The sequence below is a fragment of the Peromyscus leucopus genome, chromosome 5 (assembly GCF_004664715.2).
Source record: "Peromyscus leucopus breed LL Stock chromosome 5, UCI_PerLeu_2.1, whole genome shotgun sequence".
NCBI lineage: Eukaryota > Metazoa > Chordata > Mammalia > Rodentia > Cricetidae > Peromyscus > Peromyscus leucopus.
This window is the reverse complement of record NC_051067.1, coordinates 85,761,865-85,782,281: the sequence shown is the minus strand read 5'-3', so window position 1 is coordinate 85,782,281 and position 20,417 is coordinate 85,761,865. Positions and strand designations below refer to the sequence as shown.

At 52.0% G+C, this 20,417-nt stretch overlaps 1 protein-coding gene across 1 annotated transcript; it reads right to left on the bottom strand.

Annotated features, from left to right (window-relative positions):
* LOC114694505 (cholesteryl ester transfer protein) lies at positions 1-20,375 on the bottom strand. The gene is made up of 16 exons (XM_028871465.2): positions 20,211-20,375; positions 19,344-19,458; positions 16,175-16,309; positions 16,001-16,071; positions 15,718-15,805; positions 15,053-15,122; positions 14,816-14,876; positions 13,092-13,183; positions 11,748-11,927; positions 11,052-11,102; positions 7,396-7,563; positions 3,480-3,547; positions 2,859-2,892; positions 2,386-2,455; positions 750-835; positions 1-241 (listed from the first exon to the last, which is right to left on the bottom strand). Exons 1-16 carry the CDS (start codon positions 20,326-20,328, stop codon positions 167-169), a joined length of 1,482 nt encoding a protein of 493 aa, XP_028727298.1. The 5' UTR covers positions 20,329-20,375; the 3' UTR covers positions 1-166.
* Positions 20,376-20,417: the final 42 nt, after the last annotated feature.

Here is a 20,417-nt window from a genome sequence, read left to right as displayed (position 1 = left end):
TCCTGGACAGAACATTTAATGGCAGCAGGACTTAAAAATTGGGAAGGCAGGGGCACCCCATCTCCTTGCCCCCACTCTGAGCCACACACAAGAGATGCCAGCATTCGGATGTTCCTGTTCCATTGTGAGTTGGATGCATGCCTTTGGTCCCAGCCCTACCGGCCTCCTAGCTCAGGCTCTGCAGGAAGTCCACCAGCAGGTGCTCTGGGAAGCCGAAGTCCATCTGCAGCATCAGGAAGCCCTGCAGGAGACAGGGGCAGGCCATGCTGGCTCCTGAGTCGCCAGGAGAGAGCCGCTTTCTAGTAGCTACCGATCACTCCAAGGTGGTTATCTGGTTGACACAGTCTAGAGTCGTCCGAGAGAAACCTCAACCAGGAATGGCCTAGTTCAGATTAGCATGTGGACATGTCTGGGTGGGGGTGGGAGGCTGTCTTGATTGTTAATTGATGTAAGTTGGCCCAGCACAGTGTGGGCAGCACCATTTCCTGGGTGGATTGTCCTGGGCTATATAAGACAGTTATCTAAGTAAGCATGAGCCTGAGTGACCCAGCAAGCGGCATTCCTCCACAGTTTCTGTCTCAAGTTCCCGCCCTGACTCCTACAGTAACAGACTATAACCTGAAAGCTGAGATGAACCTCTCCTCCTCTGAGTTGCTTTTGGCCAGAGCGCTTCATCACAGCACAGAAACCAAACGTGAACAGCTCTCTGACCGCCCAAGAGATGGGGCTAGGGACGACTTCATACTCACATCACGAGTGATGATCTCGGGGTTGATGATGTCGAAAAGGTCCAAGCCTTTGTTGTTCATGAGGGTTGTCAATGCCACCTCCAGCCCTAGGCAGGGGAGGGAGCCAAGTCAGCTCATTTTAGGGAGCAGGGCCAAGCCCCAGGCCTTGGTTGGAGCGCCTGGGCAGCCCCAGAGGGAAATGTTGGAACTGATGGCATTCGGGGAGCCTCTCTTAGCCAGCTGCTGCAGCTCTCACTCCCTAGTGGTCCACGCCTCACACCCGGAGCTTCTCAGTGCTCTTTGCGGTCACACAGAAAATCTCCCTATCCATCTACTTCACCATCTGTGGTATTCATTTGTTTAGTTTTTATAGTACCGGTGTTTGAACCTGGGGTCTCACAATACTAGTTTCTCTCTCTGTCTCTCTGTCTCTCCTCTCTCCTCTCTCCTCTCTTCTCTCCTAGGTCTCGATAAGTTGCCTAGGCAATGCCTGAACTGAACTTGCTCCATAGCTCAGGCAAGGGTTTGCTCTTGTGATCCCCCTGCCTCAGCCTCCCAAATAGATGTCTTTTTTTTTTAAAGATTTATTTTATTATGTATACAATGTTCTGCCTGCATGTATACCTGCATACCAGAAGAGGGCACCAGATCTCATTACAGATGGTTGTGAGCCACCATGTGGTTACTGGGAATTGAACTCAGGACCTCTGGAAGATCTAGAAGAGCAGCCAGTGCTCTTAACCTCTGAGCCATCTCTCCAGCCCCCAAATAGATGTCTTTATAGGCTGGCACCAGCATATGCAGTTTCCCTATAGCTTTAGCATCATCATATTGATGGGGGAAACTGAGGCTGAGCAAGACCAAGACACACAGTCAGTTTCTCTTCTTTCTGTGTCTTACCAAAGCCATGTAGATAAGCAGATATTCAAAATGAAGGTGCAGCCAACTAAATATTCCTATGTGGAAGGGAACACAGTTCCTCACAGGCTCTCTTTGGAGTGTCCTCTGCACACCCCTGTGTGAGATGCCACCAGGGGAGTGGCTACATATGGACAGAGACCCTACAGTGTCAAGGTTCCCAGGGAATCTGGGGAGCAGTAAATCTGATGCTCTCATTTTGTAGGAAGTTTTGGAAACTGAGGCTTGTCCCAGGCTCCCATTGAGTGGCTGCCCCCAGCTGTCAGGATTTTTTCTGACATATCTAGTTGCCATTGGGAGACCTGTGTCCTTATTTCTTATTTTATTTTATTTTTCAGACAGGGTCTCTCTACATATTCCTGGTTGTCCTGGAACTCATTTTGCAGACCAGGCTGACCTTGAACCCTTGGAGATCTACCTGCTTCTGCCTTCCAAGCACTGAGAATAAAGGTGTGCACCACCACCCCTGGCTGAGACCTGGGTTCCTAAAGTCGGTTTAGACAGCAGTGAGGTGGCAGATCCAGTGCTTTCAGTGTGAGCCAGAATCAAGGGTCTGTGTACCTGATCACCGTTGTTACACATTGTCAGCCGGGAAGAGACTGGGGACACCCAACCGGCTTGAGAACCAGAGCTACTTCAGGCTCTGCTTGGGAGGGGGCCTCTGCGATGAACAATCTGGAGGTGGGGACAAGGTAAAGCCAGACACCCCACCCCGTCCTTTCCTGGGGCCCACACTTACGAGACATGACCTCAGGGATGCCTACTGTGGTGATCAGCAGCTGCAGGAAGCTCTGGATGGACTCGGAGGTCTGTCAAGCAGAGGCCCGTGGTGAGTGCTCTTCAGATCACAGAAGTGACCCGTGAGGCAGACGGCCACAAAGCTCTGACAAGCACTCATCATTCACACGCCATAAGAATGTGCATCTGAACCCAGACCCTCTGCTCCTTCCCAGAGGTCCCTTCTAGGCTAGGGTTGTTGTCCCATTCCACAGAAGGGAAACTGGTGTCCAGGGAGAGGCTACCTATCCAGTATTCCCCTGCCTTCTTTCTCATTTAAGTTTACCCTGATCCCATTTCTGCAAAAACAATGTTTCATCTGTCAGAGAGCAGAAGAAAAGTTATAGAAGAGACCCAGGAGGGTCCTATTGCCCCTTTTCTTTTACAGCCTCTGCCTGTTTTTCCCCAGAACTTAGCTCTTCCAAGACTACCTACCTCAGCCGTGTTGGAGGTTGTCTTCGGTTTAATCCTGAAATAAGATTGGAGAAGAAAAAGGGAGTTAGACCTTAGCTGAACATGCTGACATATACCTGTAACCTAGTCCTCTTGAGGCTCAGGCAAAAAAGATCACAAGTTCCTGGCCAGCTTGGAGTATACCACGAGATCCTGTCTCAAAAAAGCAATGGCCTGAAGCATAACCCCTCAGTAGAACGCTTGCCTAGCAAATGAAAGGCCCTCGGCCTCATCCTCAGCACCCAACCACATGCACAAAGAAAAGAAGGGGAGGGGGGCGTGGAGATCTAGCCCTGCTTTGGGCAGCAACCCACAACACCCTCCTTTCTCAGAGCTCGTCTCTTACGTCCAAGGTCTCCACCCTCCAGAAGCCTCTCTATATATTTGCCTTTGCACAGGTCAAGCCAGGCTCACTCTCCATGCTGATGCTTCCTCCTCCCAGTGCTGACACTAAGGAGGGCTCTTCTCTCCCTGCAGATATTCCTAAGTTCTCAAAAGGACTGGCCACAGACCCCCACCCAGGTCCCAGCACCATGCTTGGCCCTACAGGCCAAAGACCTTTTCGAGTCCACCCACTCTCTTCCCCCAAACCATAAGACATACTGGAAATCCACCAGGCTTAAGAAGAGCTTTTTCTTGGAATAGGAGGCCTGGATGGTAGCGACAATATCCTGGGGAGAGAAGCCAGATGCTGTGAGCCGAGCCCTCCTGGAAGCCGAGCTCTCTGCCCTCTGCACTGAGGCATAAGGAACAGTGGGTCTGGGGAATTCTAGGAGCAGGCTGAGCTACTGGTCTTCTGAAAATTAATGGAAGTTGGAGACACAGTTAGTGATAGAGTGCTTTACTAGCATGCCTCAGGTTCCATCCTCAGCACTAGAAATGGAAATAAAAACCAAACGTGAGGAAAAGACTTCTAAGAAAAGAATCAAAAGGAGCTATGTTAGAGAATTAAGTGACAGCAAAGTGACAATATGCGACATCTTGCATCAAATGCATCCTATAAAGCAATTGTGTTAAAAAAGAAAAGAAAAGAAAAGAAAGGAAGGAAGGAAGGAAGGAAGGAAGGAAGGAAGGAAGGAAATGGTACAGAACAGTAGAGAAAATACTGGATGTCAACATCTAGCACCTAGGTATACACACGTGTGTGCAACCAGGAGCACATACATGTGAGTATACCGCATACACACAGATGAAGCGAGGTGCGTGGGGGGTGATAGGGCTGGGGTAGTTCTGTGATGGGGCACCTGCCGAGGACACACAGGTCCTGAGTTCCACAGCAGAGGCGGGGTTGGGGGTGGGAGATTGAAAAGACAAAACTGAAGAATGTCCCCAGCACCTGCAGCTTTGGACTCAGGACCCTGGTCCTGTCCACTTGCTCATCTGCTTCTTCCTGGTAGGTCTGAAATGACCAACGACCAGGACTTGGGCGAATCGCTTCCCTTCTCCACCTCCAAAGCAAAGCCACCCTTCAGGAGAGCCGAGGCGTCCTCTGCTGGTAGCTGGATGTGTTTGCATTTTCACACTCAGATCCAGGATCCTGGAGAGCGGCATCTCCAGGACTGTTCCATGGTCAGAAGCACCAGGAACCAGGAGTGTGTTGGGAATGCACGTTCCTGGGGTCTGCCTAATGGTTATGAGCCAGACACTCTGGAGATGGGCCCAGAAATCTGTGCCCTGCCAGCCTTCCTGGGTCATGCTCAAAACATGTCTACCTGGGAGACCCAGGTACCAAATGGCCTTCAAATAACCTTGATGTTGAGTCAAAGTTACCTAAGCACCTTTATTGGGCGTACTTTTCAATTTTATAGCTCCAGGCAAAATTTTAAAAGTGTAGTCTTTTGCTTGGATGGTCAGTTACTCTTTCTCTGCCCACTAGGCTATGTGCTTCATGAGGTCGGGATTCATATGGCCTGGGCCATGGTAGGAATTCATGATGCTGAAAAGAATTCGTGTATAGCGAATGCAGAAGTTGACTCAAGGACAAATGTGAGCTGAGGCCCTGAGAAAATGCCCCCTTGCTCCATGCCCCCAGACCTACCTCTGTCCAGGAAGGGGTAAGCCCACTATTTCTTTAGGGCTACTCCCACCAGAACTCAGTTTAATGTCCCCTCAGTCTAGCCAGCATACAGTGCCAGCCATGCATTCTCCTCCCACCCCACCCAATAGCCTTCTGTGCCCCAGCTTCCTCCTTTGCCCTCTGAGCTTACGGGCACAGTCTCAGCCTACCTCCAGCCTCACCTGAAACCCTCACTCACCCCAAACATCCACACTGGGATGTCTCAAGCCACCAAGACACCAGCCTGTGGTCCCTGAGGCTCTAACTAGCTCAGTTTTCTGGAAGCTTTCCCATCCAACATCCTGGGTAACAGCAGTTCATGGAGGCCGCTAATGTGCAGAGCCAAGTTCGTAAACAAGAGGGGCGTCCAGGAGTGGAGAGGGAGAAAAGGACTGGGGAGTCGGGGAAGGAGGATAAAGAGTGACATGGGAGGGGCTTGATAGGGGCCTCCCGTGCTCTGACCAAAGGTTGTGGCTTGGCCGAACTTCAGTCACATTCCCAAACATCCTCTTAGAACCACGGCATACCCTCAGTATCAGGCCTCCCTCCCATCTGACCAGGGGACTCATCCTCCACCTGCTCCTGTGAGGGTGATACCCTGACCACCATCAGCAAGAATCCTGTTAGGTCGGTTCCTTCACACTCTTCCCTGACTCCCTGCTCTTACCCTTGGCTGTCAATTCCCCCTTGGCCAAGCCTTATTTGGAGTTGAGCCCAGTACCCATGTCTACTACCCGCTTCCTTAAAGATACACTGTAGTGGCCCCTGTCCTTGCGGACACCGGCCTCTTCCAGCATTAACAAATGTCATTGAATAATTTTTTTTCCTTGAATGACTACTCTGAACTTCTCGGGTTCTTAAAGACACAAAAAGGTTAAACAAACAGATCAAGACAAAAACCTGAGGACTTTTGAAATGTCTGAAGGCCATATGCTCCGTGGACTGGATCTTGCTTGGCACAAAAGGAGATGAGTGGGGGAAATGCATAAGGTTCAGGTGAAGTCTAGAGCCAGCCACTAAGGGCTCAGCCATGGTGATCTCTTTGTCGCATTTGTGGAAAGATTAACATTGTACAAGCAGGACTGCGGCGATAGACACTTTGTCCTAGCTTGGTGACTTTTGTTCAAATCTGAAGTTATTAGAAAAAAAATAAGGCGTTTGGGCTGGCAAGATGGAGCAGTGTGTAAACGCGTCTCTCACGGAGCCAGACACCTGAGTTCAGTCCCTGGGATCCACATGGCGAAAGGAGAGACCCAGCTCCTAAAAGCTGCTCTCTGACTCCAGATGTAGACTGTGCACTTGTGCATATGTATACGTGTGTGTGTGTGTGTGTGTGTGTGTGTGCTGGTGCGCACGCGCGCGTATGTGTGTGTGCACACATGCATAAGTTCACCAAATGTTCAACGTTTCATTACGTTTTTATTTACTTGGTGTGTGTCCATCCATGTGCACGCTGTGGTGAGTGTGTAGAGGTCAGAGAACAACTCCTGGGAGTTGATTTTCTCCTTCCACTGCATGGGTCTCAGGAATTGAACTTGGTCATCTCTCTGGACTAATTAAAATATTCTGAAGAAATTGAAATGTAAAACTAAGGAGTTGGTTTGTTTTTAAGGGACTCGTCTGAAGGAAACCTATCCACGCTCCTTGTGAGGTGGGTGTGACCCTGGGCACTGGGTCTGTCGGTACTGTGCTTCCTTCAAATGTCAGCATTTCTGTGATAGGCTTCACTGCTTTTGCCTTTAGGATTTTGGGGGGGGGATTTTTTATTTGGGGTATGGATTTTTTTCAGACAGGGTTCCCTGTGTAACTCAGGATTACTTTTAACCCACAACCCTCCTGCCCAGCTTTCCAAAATTGCGATTGTAGGAGTAGATGTCATGCCTGCTCTCTTTAGAACTTGAGGTACTAAAAAGCATTGAGGATATCTTGAAGAGCCTTGGAAACCAGACTGGCCCTCGGCTCCTTCGTTACAACTGCCCTAGCATCTAAGCTCGTGTTTCTGAGTTGATGAAACCTAGCCCCTCAGAGGGGGCTTGGTACCCAGTCCTGGCCTTGCTTCATGTGGCTATGAAACAGGAGAAATGCCAGTGTGTACTTGATCCTGGGTGCCACCCCAGACCCTACATGGGACTCTCAGCGACAAGTCCAGCACATACACACACTATGCTTCTTTCCTAAAACCCACAACATGGGGAAACTGGAAATCCATATGGTCTAGAGGATGTGGACAGAGGCAGATGGTGGCAGTGTTTTAGACCTAAATGACAAATATCTATGTGCCAACGCTCCACGTAGGAGGACATTAGTAAAGCTGAGGCATCTTGTCGACACCTCCTGGCTCACATCCCACAATTGTGAGGAACAGGAGCCATGGGTAGGAAACAATGGATCCCAGCAGACAGGGCGAAAAGAATGGATAGATTCTGACGACCACCACGCTCCAAACCCCGGCACCCATCTCACCTCTTCAAAAGTGTGAGTCGCAGAATCTTGCCCATCCTTATGTGGGAAGAGAAAGTCCACCATGACGGGAGAACTGACCACCACACCCTTGTTCTGGCAGGAGATTGTGGGCCTCCTCGGGCAGTGGACAGTGACTCGGCCTGGGCTGCCGAGGAAGCCACGGAACAGCTGTGGAGAGACAGGGATCCTGTGATTGGAACAGGGGCCATCAGAAGGGCTCTGGCCACTGCCCTCAGAGACTGGAGGGATCAGACTGGAGTTCCGGGTGGGTAAAAACAGCTTGGGGCAGTGCCTCTGGGCTATTCCTCAACACCAACTAACAGTGATGCAGCAAGATGTTAGGACTCGGGCTGGAGAGACGGCCCACCAGTTAAGAGTGCTGCTGCTCTTCAGGAGGACCCTGACTTGATTCCCAGCACCCACAGGGTGGCTCACAATAGTCTGTAATTCCATTCCAGGGGATCTGACGCCCTCTTCTGAACTCCATGGGCACCAGGCACACATATGGTGCACATACAGACATGCAGACAAAACATTCATATACATAAAATTAAATAAATAAACAAAAAATTTAAAAAGAAGTTAAGACTCTTCGGGCCCTGAGTTTTGTTATCTGTATGGGGGAGAGCAGAAGCTCTTGTTTCCCTGCCCATCCCCAGGGGCGTGGGAGGGACACAGTCACTTAGGTTTGTGGTCTCACTTTCCTGGTCTGTGAAATGGGGGTGACAGCAGTGAGGAATATATGAGAACACCCACACGCAGAGCCGAGGGCTGGTCCTACTGGGGATCCAGTAGGGGTGATAAAAAGAATAGAGAGTTTTGTTGTTGTTCTTAAAGCCAGGCATGGTGGCACATGCCTTTAATCCCAGAACTCAAGAGCCAGAGGCAGGTGAATCTCTGAGTTTGAGGCCAGCCTGGGCTACAGAGCAAGTTCCAGGACAGCCAGGACTACACAGGGAAACCCTGTCTTGAAAACACAAACACACACACACACACACACACACACACACACACACACACACACACACACACACACGAGAAAGAGGAGGGGCAGAAAGATTTGACAGCCTGCTGATGCTTCTAATATCTATGGGGACCTTATTAACTTGAGCTCTGACCAGGAGCTGGATTCAGCAGACAACCAAACACGCATGGTCTGCCAGCAAAGCCCAACACTGGTTAGAGCATCCCCAAACAAAGTGTACAATTGCAAGCAAAGAGTGGGTGAAAGGAGAGAGGAACCAGGCCGGGGTACAAGTCTGTGACTTAGACCAGGAGGTAGGAGAGGGCTACCCTGTAGATGGAAAAGAATCAGATGCGAAGGGGGTGGGGAACACTCTGGTGGCCAGCTAGCAGAGGCCCTGTGGGTGGAGCTTAGCCCACACAAGGAAGGAAGTCGAGCAGGTCAGCTGGGCAGAGCTACAGGACCTGCAGCCTGTGGGACTGGGCCAGCAGCTTGTCCTAAATGCACCACTCAGCCAGTGAGCACCCCAGATAAGAGCTTTACTTAACATATAGCTGAGCTCAAAATAAAGGGACGATCCTAGGTTCCGGAGACAGGCTTTGTGGGGAGCCAGCTGAGAGGTGAAACTGTACGCAGCGAAGCCCTGAGACACCAGAGAGGATGTGGCACTGAGGTAGGGGCATGTCTCTGGGCTTTGGTGCCCTCAGAAATCGATGAGATGTACAACTCGGAGAAAGATATTTCCTGTCTGTGGAAAGAACACTGAAAAGTACCCTCACCAAAGGAAGCCACAAGGAGGTTCAGGCAGGGCGAATGGTGTAGATTAAAGGCCGAGCCATGGTGTGAACACTTGCAATCCCAGCTGTAGCAAGATAAAAGTTGGAGAGCAGCCTGGGCTACATGATGAATTTGAGGCTAGCGTGATCCATGCATATGGCGGCAAAGCCCTGTCTCCAAACAGCAGCAGCAGCAGCAGCAGCACAAAAAGCAACCGGAGCAAAGAGCAATCCCTGAACACAGGGACTGAAGGATACATTTGTAACTGAGTCTAGCAAGGTGCAGGACTTCCTGAGCGGAACATTTAACACAAAAATAGACCTCATCATGAACATTTAACACAAAAATAGACCTCATCATGAACATTTAACACAAAAATAGACCTCATCATGATTTTTTCCCTCTCAATCTATAGAGAACCAAGTCGTGTCTGATCTGTATTTAGCTTACTTTGTTCCTCAAGGAGATGTATGTATGCTTTGTTTTGCACATGGGACTGAGTTAATTATTAGCAGAATAGTTTTCATCAAATTGTGCTATGCTTCAATATGCAAAAAATAAACCCTCAGAGTCCGACTCCAGAAGTTTGAAGCAACACCGACTACTGAGTTGTGTTGACCATCTCTCTGCAGCCTTTGAGGTCGCAGAGACCCCCATAGTAGCTGGGCCTGGGCTTGGCAATGAAAGCAGGGAGAAGTGGACAGACCTTACAGTGGTGTGGACACCACGGTGGACCTCGGTGTGGGGATGAGGAGGACAAGTCAGGGGTGTGGACACCACAATGGCCCTCAGTGTGGGGATGAGGAGGACAAGTCGGAGGTGTGGACATCACGGTGGCCCTCAGTGTGGGGATGAGGAGGACAACTCAGGGGTGTGGACATCACGGTGGCCCTCAGTGTGGGGATGAGGAGGACAAGTCAGGGGTGTGGACACCACAATGGCCCTCAGTGTGGGGATGAGGAGGACAAGTCAGGGGTGTGGACACCACGGTGGCCCTCAGTGTGGGGATGAGGAGGACAAGTCGGAGGTGTGGACATCACGATGGCACTCAGTGTGAGGATGAGGAGGACAAGTCAGAGGTTTGCCTATGTTCTGAGTTGTATCTCTGGAAGGAGGAAGCAGTCTAGGCTGGGAAGGGAAGGCAGGAATTTCAGAAGGGAAGGGCCATCACTGCTAGGCCAGGAATACTCCCCACTTCTCCAAGGAGGAGCAGGCGGGGGTGAGTGGGGTGTGCATCAGAGGTGAGCTCTGTTGGGGCCTCTCTGGGAGAAGCAGCTGCATAGAGTTACTGAGTTTGTGGGAAGGGGGTGGTACGAAGCTGGGAGAGCATCTGGAGAGTTTAGGGTGGTATGAAAATACCCAAGCAGCCACCACAGGAGGCTGGAGGGGTTCACCCAGAAAGGGCAATGGTCCCTTCAAGACTAGGACCTCACCTTGAGAAACAGGTTTACAGACATCATCACCGCTTAGCAGAGGAGAAGCTGGGACGTCCAGAAAGCCCATCTGAGGCTGGGTTCAGAGTCAATGGTGAGTAGTGACAGCCCGTTGTCTAGGCCCTCTGAGAGAGCCTGGGGCTAATCCTGGGGTTCCATCCCCCCAGACCCTATGGACTTGGTATGGAGCAGGGGTGTGGGGAATAATCTTCAGAGTCATCGTGGCTGCCCCAAGGGTAGTGCTGCCATTCACTAGGCTGCCCCGTGTGAGACTGGCACTCAGAACAGTGTCTGGCCCTCAGGCTTATACAAAGTTCCAAATGACATAATCAGCAGAAAGCTTTAGCTCGGGCTGGACACCCAGGAGCTCGTCCTTGTTCGTATACATGTCCCCACTGCTGAGACTGGCTGGGGACAGGAGAGCTCCTGAAGCAGGGGCACGATCGAGTGCATAAACTAAACTCCAGGCGACAAGAACTTACCTCCGGAATGATTTCCTGGCTAGGGTGGAAGTGCCACGTCTCTAGAACTGCCTACAAGAGAAAGGGTGAGTGTGGGCGCCGTTACTCCTCAGAAAGACACGTCAGACGTGGGCGCAATGTCGTGGACTGGACCCCTCCCTGAAACACAACCCCCAGAGAAGATCTGGGAAGGGTAGAGTATAAGAAACCCTGACCTCGCTGGAGGCTCGGGACGCCCAGGCTTCGGGACCTTGCGGTCTTCCCTCTAGGAGCCCAGTTTCCCCCATTAATTCACTGGAAAGCGTGGACTGGAAGCCGGCTAAGCGGCTGTGGAAGGTGCTGGCTGTGGGTCACTCTTCTGATCTGGGCTGTCTGGGACAAGCCACCTATCCTCTCAGGCTTCTTTGTATTCCGTATTTTTGGTTGAATGCGTTTGCCTATTGAAAGTGGCAGCACTACTCACCTACAGGCGGTGCAACAAAAATGCATCAGCGCCGATGTTAAAAGCAGGTAATTTGTGAAATTACCATGTGCCGAAAATATCTGCAATTAATCTATTGTTTCATGGATCGGTGACTCTTACACACTACACGTAGTGGGCACCAATAACTGCTAGAATTTAATATTATGGCTGCAGCTTCAGTGGTTCATGGCTCCTTTGACCGACACCCAGACCATCACACCTGGGTTGTCCCTGAAGCCCACCCTGCCCCTTACCCTGAACTCTGCCTCTTCCAGGCTGAGCTGGAGGCGGCCATCCTGGAAGGCGACCTTGGCTAAGGAGTCGAGGACTTGCTCAGAGAACCAGAAGTAGAGCATTCGGGCGTCCCCCAGCAGTGTGGGCGAGAAGGCCGGGAGAGGGAGGACCTCGGAGATGTTCTTGTAGATGAAATGACCCTGGAAGAAACTGGTGTAGTGGATGCCCTTCTCCTTAGCCCTGCTGGGCTCAGCAGCCGGCCTCAGGGAGAAGAGTGGAGCTTTAGAAAGCAAAGCGTCTAGTTGAAGACAGATGGGGAAACTGAGGGACAGTCGCACTCAATTTCCTCCCAGCCAGACATCCATTCATTCAATGAACACAGCTAAATTGCCTGAAATGCTCCGAGAGCAGTGTGAGGCGAGGCAGGTGGGCATGGTCACCACTTCCCAGGCCGACACTCCAGAGACGACAATCAGAGCAGCTGGACGGTGGTTCTCCATGCTCCCACCCTGGCCACCAGCCCTGCACCTCAGGGAGCTGACAGTCAATGGCCACTAGTCCCAGCCAACAGAGTGAGAAAGACAAGCCACTCTTAGTTCCTTGCCCACTGACCATGGCCACCCACATGTTTTAGAGGGTCTTCATCGGCGTCCACACCCTCCTGAAGTATTCCTTTTGGTCACTTTCCTAGGGACAAGCCCCATTGGAGAGATAATTGCCTCTCTCTCTTTCTTTCTCTCTCTCTTTCTCTCTCTCTCTCTCTCTCTCTCTCTCTCTCTCTCTCTCTCTCTCTCTCTCTCTCTCAGTTCTATAACACCCAGGTCTTAGCCAGGGTCACAGTGTCATGGAATAACCTTCTCAGCCAGGTGACCCTGTGATAGAGGCCAGGCCCGTAGGGTGTGAGAAGAGTGGGTGTGTCATTCAGGTCACAGCACGGTTGTATTGTGCACACTAACACTGCATCGGCCAGATACCCCAGGGAAGCTGAACTGCTGTGGCCTTCAAGCTGTTCTCTAGGGTCTCTTTGTTACAGTTGTCCAACCCATGTCTCAGGTGATAGGGGGTCCAGGGCTTTCACCAGATCCTACGAGAGGGCGTGGCTACCCTGAGTGAGTGCTATTGAGGAGGACAGAAGGGAAATAAGCATTTTGTAATGGAGCCAGTGCTGGACAGGGTGTGGGGTACCCTAGCACCTGCAGAGGGCATGGGCACATGAACTGAGGCCCTGCTTTCTGTTCATGTCATAAAATGTCTTGCAGAGGTGTGGTGAGGGATTACTTGGCTTCTGTGGGTAGGGAGTAGAGGGTAAGGGCCAAACCCACGAGTACAGCAGGAAAAGTCCTGCTCCCTCCTAACACGCCTACCTTATGATGGGACTCAAGGTAGGTGGCCGTGATGACAGGTGATCTTGTCAAGGAAATGTCCACCTCGATGTCTCCATCTGAGAGGATGCTGGCTGTGGGGAAGCAAAGGTCAATGGACCCTGTGGATGGGGCTGGCCCTGGCTGAGGGGTTCTTTGCTCCAAATGCTCCAGAGAGGCGCTCCCGTCTGTGGAACAGGGCTAAGGGTGGACACTGCTTTACTCTCTTTTCCCAGCTACTGTCTGTCTGGGCAGTTCCATGCTGAGGAAGATCTTGTGGGAGAAGGGTTCGGAGTCCAAGTCCAGGCTGTAACCCCAGATCCAAACTGCGAGTGGCAACAGCAGATGATGACATGACCTGACCTCCTTAGGGACTCTTGTCCTCACCTCCGAGGACAACATCTACCTCAGGGCTGTGTTCATTTAATTCATCTGTGCAAAAGCATGAGAGAGTGAGCTCGCAACACTGTGAGCAAGTCTACTAATCTTTTTTCCCAGTAGTCTTCTCCCAGGTCCAACAGGGGGCTGCAGTTGTTTCTCACAAAGGAGTCGACAGCAAATACTTGTTCCTCTGCAGTCCCTAAGGGCTCTGTAGCCACCAGTCCCACTAGTCAGCGTGGGCTCAGAGGTAGGTATGGGACCCAGCCCAGTTGAGTTCTGTGTCTCTATCCCACCTCCACTCCTGTGGGCTCTCACTCTACTCCCTGATGGACAGGGCCTCCTCATGTTCCCCCAGAAGCTCAAAGGTTCCTAATCCAGGTTTCCCCGGTGATGGTGGTGGTGGGGAAGGCAGCTGGCTGTCCCATACTGTGTGGCTGCTCTGCATCCTGGACAGAAGGCTGGGATGTTGCCAGGGTACCTGGGGCGATGGAGGTCTCCCTTCCTGACTCATCCTGCGGAAGTCCCCAAGGCTCTTGACCTGGAGCTTCATTGCTCTTCTTTGCCCTTCTTCAGGGAGCAAGGACTAGGTGGCCAGGTCCAGTGCTCAGCGGCTAAAGGACCAATTGTTTGAATCCTCTCTTCCACTTCTTGTTTGGAGTGTGGGGAGTGTCCTGTCAGCTTATAAACTAGTCATCATTAGTAAAACGGGGCTAGGAGGACTGCCTAGCTAGAAGCCAACTGTTGGGTGAGTAGTAGGTCAACCAACGGTGACTCTGTCCGTTAGTACCCGACAGGACAGGACCACCTACTCCTCACAGCACCCAGGCCTCTCTGTGTTCCTCCCAGTGACACAGGAATGTCCTTACTGGACAACACAGTCCCGATGGTTCCTTCCACAGTGCACAGGCTCGTGGGAGCTCCCCCTTAGCTCAAGGCCTGATGGGAAGTAGGGATGAGATTGCAGCCCCCCTCAGGGAGGTCTCCATCTCCTCATCCATCCATTTGCTGTTGAATATGTAGTTGCTGCTGGGCTTAGCAGCAGGAGAATGGGATGCTGAGAAATCTAGGTGCGAAAATAAGCGCTGGCGAAGGCCCAGCTACTGTCTTACGTTCTTTACATTTCCACTTGTTTTTCAGTCAATTTTCTTGCTACCCTGTGGGGTAAAGTGCTATTATTACCTCTATATTACCAACAGGGAAACTGAGGTTCAGGGGTTCAGTGCCTCACCCAAGGTCAGCTTAAAAAGCTGCATCTCCAAGAGGAAATGACTCTCAGGTTAGTAAAAGCCACATAAAGGAGTGGCTGCCCCAATGGCACACAATAAAACCATGAAGACAGAACTCACCAGCCCTTGTCTGGACAAAGTCAGCCATGATGTTGGAGATGACGTTGATTTCCTTGCAGACCTGGAGTAGACAGCTCAAGCTGTTTATCAGGCAGGCAAGGAGGCCAGATAAGAGGCAGGTGATGCCTCTGTCTAGCTGTGTCTGAATGGCTGCACTGGGAATGGGTACCGGGGATGAAGAGACAGGGGACGAGGAGGCCTGGTTCCCGGGCGTGACTCTGGTCTGGCTTCACCTACCTGTCCCTTCAGGACCAGCTTCAGGGTGAAGGAGATGATATTTGTGAACAGCTGCTTAATCCACCCAGGCCTGAAGGGACCAAGCATCACAGTGGGTCTCCACGTAGTCGTGTGCATGCATTGAGTACCTACTGCATGCTAAGCAGCCTTCAGGGTTCCTCTGCCCTCAGAATCCTCCAGGAGCCCAGGAAGCAGACATTAGCACACCCCCCCCCACACCTCACAGCAGAGAATACTGAACTCAGGAGGCCTGGAACCCATGTCAACCACATTGCTACCATAGGCTTTCCCCAGAGGTCCCACTTCCTGTCACACTTTTATTTTCCATGCATGTGGACATGCCGGAGTCTGCACCCATGCATGAACCCATTTGCTGAAGGGCGGAGAGATGACTCTCTGCAGTTCCCAGACTCCAGCTGCCCCCTGCTATCCACATTTGTCCTTGATTATGTTCCTGGAGCTTCTCTGAACCTTAGGCTTCTCTCTGTGCAGTGAGGTTAGAACACTCTTTATCACATAGTGTATGCTCAGTAACGGAGCTGTTGTTGCTGTTGCTGGGTTTTAAGGGTTCACTAATGGGAAGGGGCTGGGAATGACCCCTCGGAGGAGGGAGCACACTGACAGGCCTGGGGTATAAGAAGGAGTTCTCAGAGGTGGTGACTTACTCACGCTCCCCGTGGAGGTGCAGAAGCAGCTTATGGAAGGAGATGGAGCAGTCAGGGGCATCAGTCCGTACATTGCCAGAGTCACAGGCTGTAAAAGCCCAACACCCATCAGGGCAGCCTGGGCTACAAGGCAGCACCCATGGGCAGCCCAGGCCAGCCGGAAGCGTGGCCAGCTCTGGCCTTCCTGTCCCAGCTTGCCCCTCCTGAGGCCTCAGAACACCCATGGACTCGGTCTTCCATCCCTGTAGCCTGGCCTCCCACCTTCCCAGAGTAGCCAACATACTCAGCTGCGTATTGATCTGGAGGTCAATGGCCGCCTCGATCTCCAAGTCCACAGACTGTTCAATGTTCAACCTGCAAAAAGCCAAGTCCCAACACCCTCACAAAACTGCCCCTGTGTTCCTTTATAGTCACTGAGAGGCCAGCAGGTGGCTCAAGAGCTAATGCGAATGCTCACCCCCAGGTGCCCTTGTAGCCATAGTTCAGGGTCCCCTTGAAGATCACGGATGCGTTCTGAATGGAGACATCAACAGATTTGGCCTCCACCAGCTCAACCTGGCTGTTGGCAATGGACAGGTGGCTGATCTGGATGCTGTGAGGACAGACGGTAGGTAGTAAGGAGGCGCACTATGGGCAGGGAGGGGCTATCGCTGCCTCTCCACATGCTCGAGAGGTCCAGCCCTGTCTGCCATCCTGGGGGTAAATGCACCCTGGAGTCACCCCCAGGAACCTGGGTCTCCCAGAAAGCTGCCTATGGGACTGGGGAAGGGTATTAGACAGGACAACGACCCCCACCTGAAATGTTCACCTCCTAATCCACAGAGGGGACCATGCAGGTGTGGGGATATGAAAGTGGGGGAGACCTATGTCACCGGCTGAGGTAGAGTGGCCCAGAGAATCGGGGTGGCTTCACAAGGCTTTTATGGAGCTGGAATTTCATCTTTGGCCTGCCCCACCTCAAAGCCTGCATTATATAAGTCTCTGTGATAGATGCTAGCAGTGAAAAACAAGTATTAAAGCTTCGCCTTTGGGTGTTCTCTCTCTCTCTCTCTCTCTCTCTCTCTCCCTGTCTCCCCCCCCCCCCGTGTTCTCTCTGTCTGGTGTGTGTGTGTGGGGGGAGCTGTGAGTCTCTGTGTGTGTTCCTGTGTACCCAGGTGCATACGTACACATGTATGGATGTGGGGACCAGAGGACAACCTCTGGTGGCACTCCTCTGATGCCGTCTGCCCTTTTTTGTTGGTTGGTTTGAGACAGAGTCTCTCACTGGTCAAGAACTGACCACCCAGGCTAGGCTGGCTGATCACTGAGCCTCAGGGGTCTTCCTATCTTCATTACAAGTGTGTGCCACCACACCTGGTGTGTGTGTGTGTGTGTGTGTGTGTGTGTGTGTGTGTGTGTGTTCATGTGGGTGTGTGCATATATGCATGTGTGCACATGTGTGGAGGCCAGAGATCAATGTCAGGTGTTTTCTTTGGTCATTCTCAACATTGTTTAGAAGACAGGGTCTCTCTCTAAACCTGGAACTCAACAGTTGTCTAGACTAGTTGGCCAATGCACTCCGGCCAATGAGCTCCAGGGATCTGCCTGATTCTCCTCCAGCACTGTGGTTACAGGTTGTACTGGCTAGTTTTATGTTAACACATGCTAAAAAGTCATCAGAGAGGAGGGAGCCTCAGTTGAGAAAAATAAGATCGGGGGTGGGGTGTGTGTGTGGGGGGGGGGTTGGGAGATGGCTCAGAGGTTAAGAGCACTGACTGCCCTTCCAGAGGTCCTGAGTTCAATTCCCAGCAACCAACCACATGGTAGCTCACAACCATCTGTAATGAGATCTGGTGCCCTCTTCTGGCCTGTAGGCATATATGCTGTATACATAATAAATAAATAAATCTTTAAAAAAAAAGAAAAAGAAAAATAAGATCGGGCTGTATAGGACAGCCGAGGCTATACAAAGAAACCCTGTCTGGAAAAACAAAAACAAACAAACAAACAAAAAGGTCAGGCTGTATGCAAGCCCATATGGCATTTTCATAATTAGTCATTCATTGATAAGGGAGGGCCCAGCCCATTGTGGGTGGGGCCACCCCTGGGCTAGTGGTTCTGTAAGAAAGCAGAGTGAGAAAGCCACAAGGAGCAAGCCAGTAAGCAGCACCCTTCCATGGCCTGTGCATCAGCTCCTGCCTCCGTGTTCCTGTCCTGTTTGAGATCCTGCCCTGACTTCCTTCAGTGATGGGCTGTGATGCAGAAGTGTGAGCTAAATGAGCCCCGTCCTCCCCGAGTTGCTTTGGCCATGGTGTTTCATCATAGCGATAGGGACCCTGACTAAGACGCAGGTACGTGCCGCCATGCTCGGCTTCTGCTTGAGTGTTCGCGACCTGAACTCAGGTCCTCTTGCATGTGTGGTAGGCTCTTTACAGACTCAGCCTTCTCCCCAGACCTTTCTTTCCCATTACATTTTATTCTGCTCCTTTCGTAGACAATGGGGTAAAGAATCCCCATTGTACGCAGTGATTTCAGTCACAGCCAATCCCCAGTCCCTGATTATCGAGCCATGGTAGTGTGGGCAACACTTACATTGAAATGAAATCTATTCTTGGGCAATCTGGTCTGGTCTGCTGCTAATGTGTTAAAGGGTCTCTCTCTCTCTCTCTCTCTCTCTCTCTCTCTCTCTCTCTCTCCAAAGTTTCTCTGTGTAACCCTGGCTGTCCTGGAACTCGCTCTGTAGACCAGGCTGGCCTCAAACTCACAGAGATCCTCCTGCCTCTGCCTCCTGAGTGCTGGGATTAAAGGCGTGTGCCACCACACCTGGTAAAGTCATGTCTCTTTTAACAGTTCCCAGGACAGCCTGTCTGTTTCGCAGTGTCTGGCCTGTTGTGACATAGGACATGAATGTCATTGTCCTCATTATACAGAAAGAGAAACTGACACTCAAGATCAAACAGAGCCCTGGCTGCCTCCTGGCCCCTCTCCACCAGTAACTGTCCTCAGGGAGGCATTCCAGCACCACCAGCGCCCCCTAGTGGCTCTAAAGAGGGACAGGTGACTGTCCTGGGTCTGTTTTAGGGGTCTGGGGAAGAGGATGTTGGTTTTAAAACAAAGATACGGTCTGAGAACAGTCTCTTCCCTGGGTTTGGGGCCTGAGACACACAGAAAGTTGAGTCCCAGGAGCTGCACTGAGGACTCAGGCGCGCCTGCTGCGCAGCGTGACCTCTAAACAGCCTGACCTGCACACTCTCCTCCCTCTTATTGGCCAAGCTGGGCCCTTGGGGAGATGCAATAATAAAAACATAAAACACAGCTTAAAAGCATCAGGCCCACACAGCCTGATCTTGGGCCTGACCACGATCCCATTCAAGTCAGGAGACTCGTTTGGCCAAGAAATCTCAGCGTACTGCCTCTCTTTGCCTCGTCTTCCTATCCCAGATGAAAGAGGTCCTCGAGGCCCGACTCCTACAGAGGCTGCTGTGGAGGGGAGTACAGGCCGGTCACCCTGGGGTCCCCTGCACTTGGACAGAAGCAGGGGAAAGCACATCAGGTCGGGGCCTCGATCCTGCTGCTCCCCCTCCCTGGGTCCACAGTATGTCCCAAGCTCCTCCCCTCCAGCCCCCCCCCCCCGTCCCGCCACTCACTTGTGCAGACCATACTTGACTCGGCCAAGGAGCATCATGGACCTCTCCCCCTTGATGTCTGGGTAGGAGGCTCTCTGGAAGGCCGTCTGGATGACCTTGCCTGTCTCCTGGTTCACTGGAAGGAGAGCTGAGTGGTGGGGAGCTGCACACTGGGCAAAGCTCACCTTCCACCAGCCGAGTCTGGACCATTCACTGTCCAGCCTCTCTGGGATGAGCCCCCCACCAACAGGCCTCTGGGTGGGAGCGGGGTGGGGTAGTCCTCAGGAAACACAGAACCCCTTCCACAGACCCTGCTCATATTCTAGGCTATACTTCCCAACACTTGGGAACTTCATGATTCTAGTCAAAAATGATATCCCCCAGCTCCAGCCGCACCCAGACCCCTGGCTCCCAGTACGAATACTATGGAATATTCTGTGTAGATAACACAACTTAACCTCCGCATATCATCCTCAGGCCGAGTCACAGAGAAAGCAGGAGAGCGAAGGTCACACAGCCTGACTCTGGCCACAGGTTGGCTTCTATCACCAAGGACACATAATCCCTAGCTTTGTCCCTAACCTGGTTCCCTCAGGTTACAGGGACTGTAACTACAGATTGACTCAGGGTCCTCCGCAAACCTGACTATTTGACATCTAGCGGGCACCAGCAACCTTGATCTTGAATGTGTAGTCGGAGGAGAAAGGCTGCCCCTCACCTCACTCTCACAGCTCATCTCTTTCTCCCTCCCTCTCTTCCTCCCCCACCTCCCTCCACCCTTGCCCCCAAGCTGCCAGGGTGCAGCCCTGATCCAGTGCTGGCTGGCTTCTGACCACAGCAGACGTCCCGAGAGAAAGCCCCGCTGCACAGAGATAGGCAGGCACTTACACACCAGAAGGGCAGATTTGGTGATGCGGCACACAATGCCCGCCTCATACGAGGTGCTGGTGGAGCAGGCGCAGGCGCTTCCCAGCAGGGCCAGGCTCAGGAGCGTCACAGCTGTCATGATGCTCCAGCAGCGGGGGCCAGTGGCCTGGCTGGACACCTACACTCTGCCTATATATGTGTTTGCCCAGCCCCCACGAGGTTCTTCCG